Source organism: Trachypithecus francoisi, unplaced genomic scaffold (assembly GCF_009764315.1).
Source record: "Trachypithecus francoisi isolate TF-2019V2 unplaced genomic scaffold, Tfra_2.0 Lachesis_group6, whole genome shotgun sequence".
Classification (NCBI taxonomy): domain Eukaryota; kingdom Metazoa; phylum Chordata; class Mammalia; order Primates; family Cercopithecidae; genus Trachypithecus; species Trachypithecus francoisi.
The window spans coordinates 44,943,642-44,959,924 of NW_022681471.1; the positions used below are offsets into that span (position 1 = coordinate 44,943,642).

At 45.4% G+C, this 16,283-nt stretch overlaps 1 protein-coding gene across 1 annotated transcript in view; it reads right to left on the reverse strand.

Annotated features, from left to right (window-relative positions):
• The window catches only part of FRMPD3 (FERM and PDZ domain containing 3), a 73,887-nt gene that overhangs the window by 33,515 nt on the left and 24,089 nt on the right, over positions 1 to 16,283 (reverse strand). Inside the window, 8 exon segments of the mRNA XM_033201371.1 lie at positions 1,155 to 1,180; positions 1,183 to 1,333; positions 3,018 to 3,107; positions 5,660 to 5,786; positions 6,119 to 6,164; positions 6,167 to 6,254; positions 12,307 to 12,426; positions 13,904 to 14,035. Coding sequence (XP_033057262.1) covers positions 1,155 to 1,180; positions 1,183 to 1,333; positions 3,018 to 3,107; positions 5,660 to 5,786; positions 6,119 to 6,164; positions 6,167 to 6,254; positions 12,307 to 12,426; positions 13,904 to 14,035 — 780 coding nt within the window.

A 16,283-nucleotide genomic window follows, 5' to 3' on the forward strand; every position in this document is an offset into this window, starting at 1 on the left:
GCTTCCGCCAGCTGGCAGGCAGGCCTGCCCCCCACCCACAGTGGTCACTGGTATTCAAACAGGAGAGCTGTGGAGGGGGTGGCTGACCAAGACTGCCAGACTTTGCACAGGCGACAGCTGCTTGCCAGTCCGAAGGAGCTGATCTATGGGAATAAATCTAAGGTTCTGGAAGGGCTGGACTCTGGGGGTGAAATAAGGACAAGACTCTGCATGTTCCCCTTCTTCCCAGGCCCCCTCTGTTCTGTTCACATGCTTAGACAACCACTCTTCAATGACTCAAGGTGCATGTGCCTACGGCAGGGCCCCCCAACTGGTGTGCACATGGAATGGGTAAAGATGGGCCAAGATATTCATTCTTATAGTTTCTGAGGCAGCCAGGCAGAACCTGGGGTGGACAGAGTCTCTGGGGCTGCTCCATTTACCACAATGTTCCACATGAATATAATTTCTTTCTTTTCTTTTCTTTTCTTTTCTTTTTCTTTTCTTTTCTTTTCTTTTTTTTTTTTTTTTTTTTTTTTTGAGACAGGATCTCACTCTGTTGCCCAGGCTGGAGTGTGCAGTGGTGCAATCACGGCTCACTGCAGCCTTGACCTCTCTGGCCCAGGCAATCCTCCCACCTCAGTCCCCTGAGTAGCTGGGACCACAGGTGTGTGCTACCATGCCCAGCTAAGTTTTGTATTTTTTGTAGAGACAGAGTTTCACTATGTTGCCCAGGCTGGTCTCAAACTCCCTGGACTCAAGTTATCTGCCCACCTTGGCCTCCCAAAGCTTGGGATTATAGGCATGAGCCACCATGCCGGCCTGTGAATATAATTCCTATGTGTGCTATGATATGAGAAAAATGGGAAGCAGTGGCCCTGGGGGTAGCTCCGAGTTCTCCAGTTTCCCTGCCCTGTGCCGAAAAACTGTCTCAGGCTGATCTGACTCTCCCTAGCATTCCTCAGTGCTGGCTGACCTTATTATTTGGTTAAAATGGCATGTCCCTGAGGGCTGAGAAGAGACAGAAAGATTAGCCCAAAGAGTCCCAGGGTTGAACCACTTCAGAATTACTGAACCTCACCTAACAGACTCAAATTCTCTTTCTCAAGTTTATTTCTTCCTCTACTCCCAAGGCCTGTTCCTGAACAGAAGGAGACCCTCAAAGCAGGGCTTACCTTGGCATCCATGATGCTGGTCTCCACCGGGCCACACCCTGGTTCTCCCGGAACAGCTGGATCTTGCTGATCTTGCTGAACTCGGACAGCACAGTGGTGAGGTTGGTTTTGAGGTCAATAACATGGCTGATGCCATGACGGGGTCCCACCAGGAGAGTGGTGGCCGACTGCTTCTCATCCTGGTGCCCAAGAATGGCAGGCAACGTTCACAGAAAGAAGGGTAGAGGAGGTGGGCAGAGGAGGCAGAAGGAGGAAATAGAAAACATGCATTGGACGCTGCTGGTAGGATCTGAAAATATCTGGGGCTTAGTGCCACAGTAGGACAACCTGGAGGGGAAAATGGTCTGGGACAGAAAATGGTTCCTGGGATAGAGCCCCAGATTATGGGTCCAAATGAACACCTTAGCCTCAGCAGCAGGTTGAGTAAAGTGCACAGGCAGAAGGGCTGGCTCTAGCAAAATTGTGAAGTAGGTGAGGTTTGTTTGGGGGCCTTTGGAGCACCCTCCCCTACCAAGCCCCAGGGACTTTCCATTGTTGCTGCAGGCCATTTGAGGCCCGCACTCAGTGCTCTGCCTGAGAAGGCGGCATCCTGTGTCTGGTCTTCACCCTCCCCCACCAACAGCCACTCAGACTTGCACTTCTCACCCAGGCCAAAAACTAAACTGGCACAGTAACTCTGCCTAAGGTGTTCAGGGTTGATTGGGTACTTCATGGCAGCCTCCCTCCTTAAGCAGAGATTGACCTTTTAATGGGCACTCCAGCAGATATGGCCAATAGAAATTTTAGCAGTGGTAGGTGGGTGGAAGAAAGATTTGACAGTGTATGAAGGAGGTGGGAGGGGACAGTGGGCTTTCAGTGTTCTTCAAATCCCAGTATGTAAGTGGCTACCTCTCGGCCTGAAGGACTGGATTCCCTTAAGAGGTCTTGACAGACTCCTTGGAGCAATCAAGCCTGGGTACTCTGGTGGCCCATTCCCTGGTATTGGCACCACCCTGAGGAACCTCTTGTGTCTGTCTATAGGCACTTTGATAAGTGACTTTCCACCGATGTGCCGCACTAGCTGACAGTGTGCTCCTGGGAGCAAGACAAGCACTTGGATCCAATCAGCAAGGTGATTTGAATTTCCTTTCACCAGGGTAAACTAGCCTGGGGCACAGTCTTAGGGTGGGACTAGCTGTGCCCTGCCCCAGAGCCTTGTTCCTGCAGCAAACGTGCTGAGCAAGCAGGGGGAGAAGTAGAAGGACTCAGGAAACCTAGGATAGGGGACTGCGGGAGTATATGGAACAAAAATGAAATAGAACAGGGGTTGTATAACCATGGCCCATGGGCCAAATCCCACCCACCACCTATTTTTTATGGCCCAGGAGCTAACAATGGTTTTTAGATTTTTTAATGGTTGGGAAAAATAGCAGAAGAGGCATGTTTTGTGACATGTGAAAAGTACATGAAATTCAAATTTTCGTGTCCATAAATAGTTATTGGCACACAGCCACACCCATTTGTTTATGCATTGTCTGTGGCTGCTTTCATAATCTGACAGCAGGGCTGAGTAGTTGCCACAGTTGCCAGTGTGGCCCGCCTGCAAAGCCTAAAATATTTACTATCTGGCCCTTTATGGAAAGAGTATGCTGAGCCCCCAAATCAAGGAAGAGGAACAAAAAAAGGTCATGGAGGGATACTCAAAACAAATAGCTCCTCCCACTCTATCATTTTAGCAGACGCAGGGCCAGGGAGGGGAGAGGCAGAAGGAGGAGGAAGAGGAAGGAAGGCCTTTAGAAATATTTGCCCCTCTTGCCCCCACACCCAAGGACAAGAGCCAGCAAAGGGCTCCCTCCCCACACCCCCCCATGCTGCCCCACTGACCAGGCCCACAGTGTTGAACAAAACGCCCGTGAAGGTAGGAAGTTCATTCAGAATTCGTAGATACTGGAGCTTTGCCTGAATTGCAGAGCCCTGTGGAAAAACCCATCCAGAAATATGAGAAGCCTGAGGAGCACAGGAAAAGCAAACTCATTCTCAATGAGGAGTCTCAACATCCTAGGACAGGCACCAGTCAGCAAGTGACACTGTGGAGATGTGAAGACACCCTTCATAAAACAGCAGCAAGGTTCTAGTTTGGACAGCTCTTCCTTCTAGTATCTCATCTCCCTTTCTAAAATCTTGTCCTACCTCCTGATCTTCATTCCTAAAGTATCCAGCTTACTCATTTTGTTTTTGGTTTAATTCCAACTAACTGATGCCCCACCTAATCCATACCTCTCTCCTGAGATCTTTCAGACCCCTAGAGTCACGCAGATGCTGGTCATTCCCCAGCTGGGGGTCCCACTCAATACCTTTCATACTAAGCACTCCTAAGTCCCAAGCCTGCACTTCAGGCATTCCTGGTCTCTATCAGCATCCCCTGGGCAATCGAGCCAGAAACCTGTGAGTCACACTGGACTCCTTAATTGTCTCATGTGAGGGCCACCAGTTACCAGATCATCTGGATACTTACCCCCAGCTCCTTTTCCAATCTATCCATCCCTCTTCTCTAGCCAGTCATTGCCTTGACATTCCCACCTGTGTCAGGGTGACAGCCAGGTTACCTTCAGGACTAACACTCGTTTCCCTCTTTCCCTCAAGTGCCTCCACACACTGTTAGAGGGAGCATCCTAAAACTTAAGTTTAATCACATCAGCTTCCTGCTTTAAACCCTTCAAAGGCTCCCAGCTGCCTTGAGAACGAAGTACAACCTCTTTCCTTGGCACACAAGGCCCTCCATGAACTGGCTCCTGCCAACCTCTCTGGCCTCTTCTCTTGCCCCTACCTTCACCCCTTGCACACAGCTTGCATTCTCTGTACTTGCTTAGGCTGAATGATTTGCATTTCTGTCCTTGCACCATGGTTTCTCATATCTCTGGGCCTTTGTACAGATGGATCTCCCTGCCTGGGAAACACTTCCTCCCATGACCCATGCCCACGGATTCATCTAGACAAACTTATCTGTCTTTCAAGACCCAGCTCTGGCCTTTTCCACCTCCCTCAGGCTAGGCTTAGTATTCTTCCTCTGTGCTTCTAGGGCACCTGTGCCTAATGCACTGTGTTGGGACTGACTAATGTGTTTTCCCATTAGACTGTGCCTGACTCAGGGGCCAAGACCAGGCCCTCTTCATCTTCATATTTCCAACCCAAGCACTGGGGCTCCTCGGAAAAAAATGTTACCTGAGGAAATGGTGGTGAGCACTGATACTCTCAGTTGAGAAGAAAACAATCTGATTAAATATTCACAGCAAGGTGGGAATGGCTTAACTCTCTGGGGAAATTTGCATCTTAAAAGAGAAGCTAGTTGGTAATGCAAGAAATCTGGAATGGGAGGAATGTATGGGGGCGATTGCGTCCCGTGTGTACATCTGCATGCTGATTCTAGTGCATCTCACCACTCTCCTGCTTCTTGGGCAGGAAGCACAGGCAGATTGAATCTTACAAAGCTGAGAAGCTGCTGCAGGGCTTGGGAAAGTAGACAATGGGAGTCCCTCAGAGCACTAGAAAGTGAAGGCAGTACCTGATCCCTCGCCATTCTACCCAGTGACCCATTCTCCAGGTCAGGTCTTGTGCCCCCTACTTTCCCCCTTCCCCTTGGGCTGGGGTTTTGTCTCCCAGAATTCCACATCCTAAGACTGATGAATTAGAGGTACAGAGGTACATTTCTTTTTTTAACTTTTATTATTATTATTATTATTTTTTTTTTTTTTGAGACAGAGTCTCGCTCTGTCACCCAGGGTGGAGTGCAGTGGCCGGATCTCAGCTCACTGCAAGCTCCGCCTCCCAGGTTCACGCCATTCTCCTGGCTCAGCCTCCCGAGTAGCTGGGACTACAGGCGCCCGCCACCTCGCCCGGCTAGTTTTTTGTATTTTTTAGTAGAGACGGGGTTTCACCGTGTTAGCCAGGATGGTCTCCATCTCCTGACCTCGTGATCCACCCGTCTCGGCCTCCCAAAGTGCTGGGATTACAGGCTTGAGCCACCGCGCCCAGACTTATTATTATTATTTTTAAAGTAAAGATGCTGTCTCACTATGTTGCCCAGACTGGTCTCAAACTCCTAGGCTCAAGCAATCCTCCTGTTTTGGCCTCCCAAAGCCCTGGGATTACAGGCATGAGCCACCACACCACCTAGTCATTTCCATGGAAAACATGTGCCTCCCTAGGGTCCAATGCTTTCCACACGATATATGCTCAGTCGGCACTGATAATTGGTGAAAGGGCCTGAGAATTAGCTCCTGCATCTTGGCCCCTTTGCTTTGAGGACCCTGAGCTCTCTCAGTGATGTGTCACTCAGTTGTCTCTTTGGGATGCTCAGGCTTGGGGAAGATTCCTCTCCACAACCTGGCCAAGCCGTATGTGCACCTGAGTCAAAAGCAGTGGTCTAGAGGATCCCTAGAGTACCAGACTCTGCTAGGGAACCACCCAGGATCTCCCTGTGGCCAGTAGTGTCTGGAGCACCATGCCCAGTGGCCCACTCTGGATACCTTGGTGCCGCAGGAAGGATGTGTTTGGTGAGCCTTCAGTTGCTGAGAGAGAGATTTCCGGAGGTTCTTCTCTTTGATGCCCTGCAGGAGGGAGGGGGGAAGAAAGGGTTCCAGGCCCCACTCCTTCCTAAAAGCAGAAGAAAAGTAAGAGATTAGTGAGAGAGGCAAAGTGGGACAGAGAGAAGATGGTAAGACAGAAATTGACTGAATCTGAGAGGTAGAGATGGAGGAATAGAGACTAGGAGAAAGAAAAAGGGACAGGGATGGGAAAATAACATTAGCCATAGATCCCTAGTAGAAGCTGTAGCTCTAGGGCTTCATAGTCTAGATATGAGGGACTCCAATTCTCACTCGCATCCCATGCCCTACATTTCTGAAAAGCATAGCATAGCTCAACCAGTGTACCTTTTCCCCATGCAACTATTCGCCCCTCATTCCAAAGGGCCCCAGCAAACTCACTCCACATTCTTCAGCGAGATCTTCTGACTAGGTCGAGTGGCCGAGACGTGATATAGATGTGGAGCGCAGCAAGGCCCAAAAGCATCTCTGGCTTGGGATCCATTCCAAAGCGTTCTCGAATAACATCATTCCGACTCTGTGAGAGAGGGCACTCCAAATCTATCGGTTGAAGGAGACATTCCTTCCCCACCCCCTGATCTACTCCCTTACAGCCCAGACAATACTCATAGTATCAGTAAGGCATGCTAGATCAAGGGACAGAGGAAGGAGCTCCCCTTGGAGAAGAGACAACAGAGGAGCCTCAGGTCTGAGACACTGTTCACTTCATTCAGCAGATACTAGATAGCCTTCTTCTCAGTGACAGGGGCACACAATGGCAAGGTACAAGCAGACAGTCCAGTTCACTGCAGAAGTAAGACATGGCACCACTCCCTTTCTTTCCTCCTTTATAAGAGACTTTCCCACTTTTTTTTCCTGGGGGTTATACTCACCCCCAAGCCATACAAGGCTCCTTTACTAGCTCGGATGGAAACAAGGGGAGAAAGATATTGGGAGGGACTCTCCACAGGGCCCTGGCCCAGAAACCCCTGGTGAGAGCTGAATTGCAGGGATGGGGGAGGCATTCTGCTTCTTGGTGTCTGAAGGACAAACATGTTGATGAGTCAGTCTTCCCTATGCTATCCTAGAGGAGGTCTCCAGGAACTACTGGCCAAGGGTATGACAACCCCCAAACCCTGAGGGTCACAGCCCCAGCTATCATGAGTCAGCCTTGGTTAGACCAGTCGCCCATTTTGTTAAAGTGGAGCCAGTATGAACTAAGGGACTAGGGAGCCACAGTGATATCACTACAATATAGGAGAGAGTGGAAAAGGAATACATCATCAATGATCATCTATGTAGAAAATTCAGTGGAATCTATTACAAAAAACTACTACAACTACAGTTTTCCCTTGGTATCCATGGAGGATTTCTTCCAGGACCCCCATGGATACTGAAATTTGTGGATGCTCAAGTCCTTTATATAAAATGCTGTATTATTTGCATGCATCCTATGCAAATCCTCCTGTATACCTCTATCACCTCTAGATTACTTATAATGCCTAATACAATTAAAATGTTATATAAGGCCAGGTGCGATGGCTCATGCCTGTAATCATAGCACTTTGGGAGGCGGAGACTGGTGGATCACCTGAGATCAGGAGTTCAAGACCAGCCTGGACAACACGGTGAAACCCCATCTCTACTAAAAATACAAAAATTAGCTGGGCATGGAGGTGGGCACCTGTAATCCCAGCTACTTGAGAGGCTGAGGCAGGAGAATCACTTGAACTCAGGAGGTGGAGGTTCCACTGAGCCGAGAATGAAACTCCATCTCAAAAAAAAAAAAAAAAAAAAAGTGCTATAGTGCTATGTAGGCAGATGCTGTGGCTCATGCCTGAAATCTCAGCACTTTGGGAGGCTGAGGCAGGAGAATCATTTGAGGTCAGGAGTTTGAGACCAGCCTGGCCAACATGGTGAAACCCTGTCTCTATTTAAAAATACAAAAACTAGCTGGGCATGGGGTGCATGTCTATAGTCCCAGCTACTTGGGAAGCTGAGGCAGGAGAATTGTTTGAACCTGGGAGGTGGAGGTTGCAGTGAGCCGAGATCATGGTACTGCACTCCAGCCTGGGTGACAGAGCGAGACTCTGTCTCAAAATAAACTAAACTAAAACAAAAATGCTATGTAAATAGTTATTATGTTGTATTTTTACATTTTGTATTTTTTATTACTGTATCATTATTTTTATTGTTTTTTGAATATTTTCAAAATCCACAAATATGGAACCTATAGATATGAAGAGCCAAATGTAGTGAGTTTACCAAGGTTTCAGGATATAAGATCAATACACAAAAATCAATTGTATTTCTATTCTCTTAAAAATAAATCCTTTTTTATAGAGATGGGATCTCACTATGTTGCCCAGACTGGTCTTGAATTCCTGAGCTCAAGCGATCTTCCTGTTTCAGCCTCCCAATTACAGGCGTGAGCCAACATGCCAAACCCCAATTGTATTTGTGTATGCTAGCAAGAAATAATTGAAAAATTGGAATTAAAATCAAAATCATTTACAATAGCATCAAAAAAACCCGAAATAATTACGAACAAATCTAACAAAATATGTGAAAGACCTATATACTGAAAACTAGAAAATACTGCTGAGAAAAATTATAGAAGATATAATAAATGTAGAAATACTGTGGTCAGGGATTGGAAGGCTCAATATTGTTAGGATGTCAATTGTCCCCAAATTGATCTATAGTTTCAACACAATCCCAATTCAAATCACAGCCGGTTTTGGTAGAAATTATCAAGGTGATTCTAAAATTCACATGAAAATGCAAAGGACCTATAATAGCCAAACCGACTTTGAAAAAGAACAAAGTTGGAGAACAAATACTTCCTGATTTCAAGAATTATTATAAAGCTCCAGTAATCAAGAGTATGATGTTGACATAAGGACAGACAAGTAGATCAACAGATCAGAATAGAGAGTACAGGAATAGATCTATATATATAGACAACAGATTTTTGACAAAAGTACAAAGGCAATTCAGTGGAGGAAGAATAGCCTTTTCAACAAAAGGTGCTAGAGCAATTGGATATCCATATGCAAAAAATAAAAAAATTTAAAAAAAACCACGAAACTTTGATGGATACCTTGCACCACATACAAAAGTTAATTCAAATGGATCATAGGCCTAAATATAAAACTGTAAATGATAAAACATCTAGAAAAAAATAGGGGAAAATTCTTGTAACCTTGGGTTAGACAAAGATTTTTTAGATATGACACCAAAAGCACTGTCCATAAAAGAACAAATTAGCAAATTGGACTTCATCAAAATTCACACATTTGCTCTGTGAAAGACATTGTTTAGAGACTGAAAAGGCAAGCTACACACTGGAAGAAAATAATTGCAAATAATGTATCTAACAAACAGCTTGTATCCAGAATATATAAAGAACTCTCAAAACTCAATAAGAAAACAAACAACCCAATAAAAAAGCTGGCAAGGATCTAAACAGACACTTCACCCAAGAAGATGCATGACATCAAATAAACACATGAAAAGATGCTCAACATCATTAGTCATTAGGAAAATGCAAATGAAAATCACAATGAGATGCCACTACGCACTACTGCAATGACTAAAGTAAAAAAGAATACTGAAAATACCAAGTGCTGATAAGGATGTAAGAAACTGAAACTCTCATACATGGCTGGTGGGAATGAAAGATGGTACAACTACATTTGAAAACAGTATTGCAGTTTCTTCACAAAATTAAAGAAAGATAGATCTACCATATGCTCAGACCATTCCACTCCTAAGTGTTTACCCCAAAGAAAAGAAGGCATATGTCCATACAAAGACTGGCACATGTATGTTCATAGAAGCTTTGTTGTAATAACTAAAACCTGGAAACAACCCAAATGTTCATCAATAGGTGAATCAATAAACACATTCTGGAACATCCATACTATGAAATACTACTTGGCAATAAAATGAATGAAATATTGATACATGCAACAACATAGATGGATCTCAAAATCAGAATGCTGAGCCAAATAATCAGATCAAAATAAGTGTACATACCATATGATCTCATTTCTATATAACTCTAAAAACTGCAAACTAATCTATAGTGACAGAAAGCAGGTCAGTGGTAGCCTAGACTGGGAGGGTGAATTACAAAGTGGCTTGAATAAACTTTTGGGGGTGTTGGATATGTTCAATATTTTGATTGTGGTAATGGTTTCATGGGTATAAACGTAGGTCAAAACATATGGTATTGTGTACTTTAAACATGTACGGTTATCATTTGTCAATTAGACCTCAATAAAGCTGTTACATGTAAACAAGAAAGAATACAACTGAAATCCGTATCATCATGAAACAGAAGGATAGGATGGACATGATCTTGTCACTAATTCTAAAATATTGAAACCAAAGTAATCCTTGGAAGCTTGAATTAAGAAATTCAGGGCAAAAAATAAAAATAAAAAAAAAAAAAGAGAACTAAACTTATAAAATTCACAGAGCAACCACAACTCATTGCCTCCTGGAAGGTTAGTAAATGAACCTGAGGCTGTTTGGGAAATGTTCCTAACATTTTAGGTTGTCAGAACAGTCAAAAGGACAACGACAATGTCTCATAGCACCTCCTTGGGTATCACCATCCGAGACAGATGAAGTTTGAGTTTTTTTTTCTCTCAGTAAGTGCTGTTGTATGTCCTATGGGCACCTAAAACTCAACATTTCCCAAAATGAACTCATGTTTTCCCTAACCCATTCCATTGCCTGTATTCTCTAACTTGGGGAATGATACCACCTCTACAAGACACTCGTTAAGTTAAAGCCTATCCAATCTACCCTTTAAATCTCTCTTGAAACCCATCCCACCTCCTTCATCATGGCCCTGGTTCTAGCCCTTGTCATTTCTTCTGGATAACTGCCACTGCTCCCTAGCTGGTGTACTTCCTTAGCACTGTGTGGTCTTTTGAAATTGCTCATCTGACCAGGCTATTCTTCTCTTTTAATCATTTCTGCTCTCCTACTCTCCTGCAGAATTTCTTTACTTTGGCTGCACATTAGGATCACTTGAGGAATTAAAAAAAACACCAGTGTTTGGACCCCACTCCCATAGATTTTGATTCAACTATTCTTGGATGGGGCACAGCATTTCCCAAAGCCTCCCAGATAATTTTAATGTGCATCTAAGGTTTTTTTTTTTTTTTTTTTTTTTTTTTTTTTTTTTTGAGGCTGAGTCTTGCTCTGTCGCCCAGGCTGGAGTGCAGTGGCCAAATCTCAGCTCACGGCAAGCTCCGCCTCCCGGGTTCCCGCCATTCTCCTGCCTCAGTCTCCCGAGTAGCTGGGACTACAGGCGCCCGCCACCTCGCCCGGCTAGTTTTTTTTTTTTTGTATTTTTAGTAGAGACGGGGTTTCACTGTGTTCGCCAGGATGGTCTCGATCTCCTGACCTTGTGATCCGCCCGTCTCGGCCTCCCAAAGTGCTGGGATTACAGGCTTGAGCCACCGCGCCCGGCCTGCATCTAAGGTTAAAACCACTATCATAAATCAGAGGTTCTCAAAGTCTTCTGGGCATCAGAATCCCCTGGAAGACTTGTCAAAACACAGAGTACTAAATTCTGCCTCCAGAGTTTCTGACTCAGTAGGACTGGGCTGGGGCCTAAGAATTTGCATTTCTAACAAGTTCCCAGTTAATGCTGATGCTACCACTCCAGGAAGCATGAAATTGCAAAGAACCTATAATAGCCACACTTTAAGAACCACTGCCAAGCCTCAATCATAAAGTCTATACTTGCCTTGGCCTACCAAAAGCCTTTGACCACTGCTTGCTATCTCTCCAATTTTATTTCCTACTCCCCCTTACCTCACATCCTGTACTCTAGCCATAAAAAATCACTCATGGTTCTCTCATGATCCCACGCTGTTTCATGCCACCATGGCTTTGTAAATGCAAGGCCCTTTGCTTAGAGTATGCCCCCTCCATTCCATCTCTCTACACAGCAAACTCTCACTCATTCTTCAAGGCTAAGAGCATGCATATATCACTTCCTCCATGAAGCCTGCACCATCTCTCTTGTGTAGAGTTGGAAAAATGCTTCCTGAGTGCCCTCATCTTCATTGCACCCTACTGCTGTCATATTATTCACGCACATATAAGCTCTAGTGAGCCAGGACAGTTCTTCATTCACTTCTGATTGCTAGTACCTAGCATACGGCTTAACCCAGAGTAAGTGTCTAGTAAATGTTTCTGGATAAACTGAATTGGGAATCATCTCATACTGGAGTTAGGTATTGGGGGTTGGGACCCGTTGAAATCCAAATGGGTTTGTTAAACTGGATCCTGTGAGGATGCCAGAGTTACTGGGGTTGCTTGTTTCTGAAAACTGATGAGATCTGAGTGGACAAATAGACAGGACTTTGAGCCACAGCCAGCTCAGGTAACCAGGCCAGTCAACTTGGCCATGGCCTACAATGGTAGCAGAAAAGGAAGGAAAGGGCCTTCAGGGCTACCTGGAGGTTGGAAAAACTTATACAGCTACTTCATTGTGATGGCAGAACAGCCTGCCTGCTTCTTTGTCCACTGGTCTGTCAGTGTATCCCCAAGCCAGACTCTACCTGGATGTATAGGTACTCAAAAGCAGCAGGATCCCGACGCAGCAGCTCCACAGGGTCTTTGGGAAAGAAGCTTATTCGGAAGAGGCATTTCATTCCGTGATAGTGTGTCCGCTGTACCACCTGAATTCCAGGGATGAAAGGCGAGAAGAAAAGAGATCTGGAATCAATGGCTGGGGTGTTGGGCAGGCAGCTCAGTGGCTCCTTAAGGTGGGGCTTGGGGCGGAGCTAAGCTGTTGTTTCCTACTCTGTCTCCCATCTGGCTGATTCCAATTACCCTTAGAGGAAAGTAGTGAGGAGTCAGGTCTTCTCCACACTTCTGACCCAAAATAACAGGAATTTTCAAATCACTTATCTAGGACATGACCTTTATCAACAATTGGGTCTAAAGCCCAAGACACTAGAGAGGAAGGGAGGGCTACTGGCAATGGCTCAGGCTCTTTTCTTGCTGTGGGATTCATGCCTTTACCTTGCAGAGGGGCTCAGCCTCAAGCAGAATAAATTGCTGATTAGAGTAAATCAAAGGTTTAAAATATTGTTTCAAGGTACAGATGAAACATCTTGGCACTATATTGATAATTGTTGAACCTGGGAATGGGTAATAGGGTTAATGATACTATGTTCTTCCCACTTGTGTGTATGTTTGAAAGTTTTCATAATAAAAAAGTTTAAAATCCCATTTGGAACAACAGACCAACTGAATTCAAAGGGTTGCTTGGGGTTAAGGGAGGTGCTTAGGCCTCCCTCCAGGCAGGACGCCCACAACCTTTCCTTCCCACCAGTGAGTCTCTGTATTGCATTTGGCTGAGAGCTAAACTTGAATCTCTCTTTCCAAAAATCCTTTCATCTTTTTGTGTCTGATTTGGGGTTTTGTTTGGCTTTCATGCAGACTCTGAAAAGGTATTTCTTCCACTGTTCCTCTCCAACTCTGTCCCACCCTACTTGATAGTACTGATTGGCTTTGATTGTATCTCTGACACTTCTTGGTGCTTCACTGTTGATGAAATGCTATCCAGCAATCCTGGATTTCCCCAGCCCTTTTCCATATGGTGAGGGCTAGAAAGACCGGATACTTTTTCCTGCTCTACCTTGTAAATTGATGTGGGTGACATGCTGCCTATTTTTGGCCCTACTCAGCCAATTCCCAACTCCCACTTGTCCTAGGATAGATTTTTCTGCGTCCTAGGACAAGTGGGAGTTGGGAATTGGCTGAGTAGGGCCCACTCCCTGACCCTTCCATAACAGTCTTCATGCAAAAGGCCAAGTTTTCTCCCAGGAAGCAGAAAAATCTATCATGTGGGGTTTCCAGGAGACAGGAGACTTGCAACTGCTCCTTATCTCAGCATTCTGGGTGCCATGCGGTGAATCACCCCATACTCTTCCCCCTAGAGACCAAGACTAATGATCTTCATGCTCTTCTCAGCTCACAAAGGCCACTGCCAAAAGCCCTCTGGAGGTGGATAATATCAGCTTTGGGTGAGAACTGTGACTTCTGGGAACCGGCTGAGCATATCATCATAAATTTTCCAGACAGTGAGTGCCTTGGGTCTTCTCTACTAGAGGCCACATGCAAAGCTATCTGGAAAAAAGAGTTACTTACATAAGCCAGGGGTTGCTTGTCCTGAAGAAGCAGAAACTTGTGATTTTGTTCTGGCCCGGCATACTCAAGGACAAGAGCAAAGTGCTCAATGTACCTCAGGGAAAGGCGGTCCTGTAATGTTACCATCACATCCTGTGGGACAGAAAAGAGCCTTGAGAGGGAGATTGGTTCTGGCCCTAAGCTATTCTAAGCACCAAACATGGGAGGGGGGATTAAACACCAAGAAAAGAAATATAGTCCCGGGGGAGAAGGCTGCAACACTGGCCTTTATGGTAGCCCAGGGTCTGTGATCCACAATGAGTAAAGTGATCCATGAGTGCTGCTCAGAGGCCTGGGCCCTGGGAAGAGGTGCAGGGGGTTAGAGGTAGATGTTTCTGAATTTCACCTGGCCAGGCATATGGCAAAAGAAGGTCATGTCTCTCCCTCCCTACCTCTTTCTTTCCACTCAACACATTATCTTTTAAATGCTTACTAAGTGCCGGGCACTGTGTTGGTTCTCCCTTCACCTTCTCTATAAGTCAGAATATCCACTTGGATTGTCTGTCAACTCTAAGGAATGAATAAAAGCAAAAGTGACTTTTATATGATTAAAAAGTATACTATTTCTGGATTCGTAATCTAAATCAAGTGACTTGAGTACTGGCAAATGTTCATTTTTGACCATAACTGGATTTTATAGATGATCAATTTAGCACTTGAAAAACGTATCCACGCAGAGGAACTATGTCATGTGTTTTGTGTACAGTCATAAATCTGATTACTTCTGGGTTCCGTCTGCTCTGCTGCCCTACTTTTAATATTAGGGTGTCTGCAAACATATCAGTAGGGGCTGCACAAATATCAGTTTTGAGACTTCTGCCACTGATTTGCTATGACTTTGGCTTATACACTGGGCTCCAATGTGTGTTCATGGAGTCAACATCTCTCAGCCCCCAAAGGCTGGAAAGAATCAAGCTTGGGAATATGAAACATCCTTACAACCGCAGTTGCCAAACAAGCTCCTTAATGAACACTGAAAGACGTTCAGTTATTCAAATGTTAGGCTGGAAATTGGTGGGTACTTCAGAGCATCTCTTTGTGTTGTCCAAGTAGTCACAGAGGCGCCAGTGTTGCTGGAGCTCTGTCAGGGACAGATGAGGTTTTCTTTGCAGTTTGGCTGCACTGGGATTGCGGACAGCCAATCCGGCGATTGCCAACTGGTGTTACAAGTGTAACAGCCCCTGTGCCAGGCTGTCAATTCACCCAGGTACCTCTCTGGGACAAGTGGCTTGGCAGCCTGTCAAAGCTCCAATAAGTCGCCAGCACACCCTTCCTGGAGTCAGATTGAGATCACAAGCGAGGGGAACACTGCTGTCTTGGAAGGCTAGGGCTACCTGGAAGCCACAATGGCACTGATGATGTGAGGTGGAGAACTTCAGAGAAGCCTCCAAGGGGAAAGAGAGGGCACTAAACCCTCCAGTATGGAGACAGAGTCCACAATGGACATACCACCACGAATAAACCACCAAGGAGAATTCTGACACAAAGCGATATTCACATCTGGAGAAGGCACATTTGGGCACCTTCTGGGTGGTCTAGTTCTATTTCAATGCCCCCTCCCATGCCCCTTTCAATAGACAAAAGAACATTCTATGGCACCCTAAGTAGTATGTTTTGGTCCTAGGTCCCCTGGTGGACCACCTAGGCCTAAACCTTTCAAAAAAATTCTCCATTCAAGGACTGTCCCCCTCCCTGCAGAACACTTAGCGTCTCCGTAAACACAAAATGCCAGTAGCACACCAAATCATTGGGATGACCTAAAACACCCTTAGACATTTCCAAAAGCTCTCTAAGAGTGGGAGGCACCAATCCTGGTTGAAAATCACTGGCAAGACCCATTCTGAGTACCTGATAACTCCTCTTAGCAAACGTTTGCTGGCCCAAGAATTTCTTTACTTATGGGATTGCCTTGGTCCCAGTATGGGAACCTCAGGGTACCTGTGGACCAAGTTAGGTTTTCTGGGCAGGCGCGGTAGCTGCCCAGCAGTTTGGGCGGCATTAGTTGCATTAAAATACTCATTCTGGGGATGGCATTCTCTTTCTGGAGAGAGTCCAGAAGATGCAGGAATGGATATTTCTGTCCCAGAGCAGAGTTGAATCTGGGGGTGAATCATATCATCACTTCTATTCCTAAGGATTAGAGAAAAGTCGCTAGGACTTTCTGACACCTGGCTGAGCTGTTAAGAATCACAGTTCAGTAATTGCTCTTCCTGTGAAAAGAATAGCCAAAGGGGCTGTGGCTGGACATTTCCAATCCTGGTTCAGTGCTTGAGGTCAGGTTGTTATTTAAAAGGCAAGGCATAGCTAAGCTAATCTCCCAAGAGACTGTGTTGATTTCTAT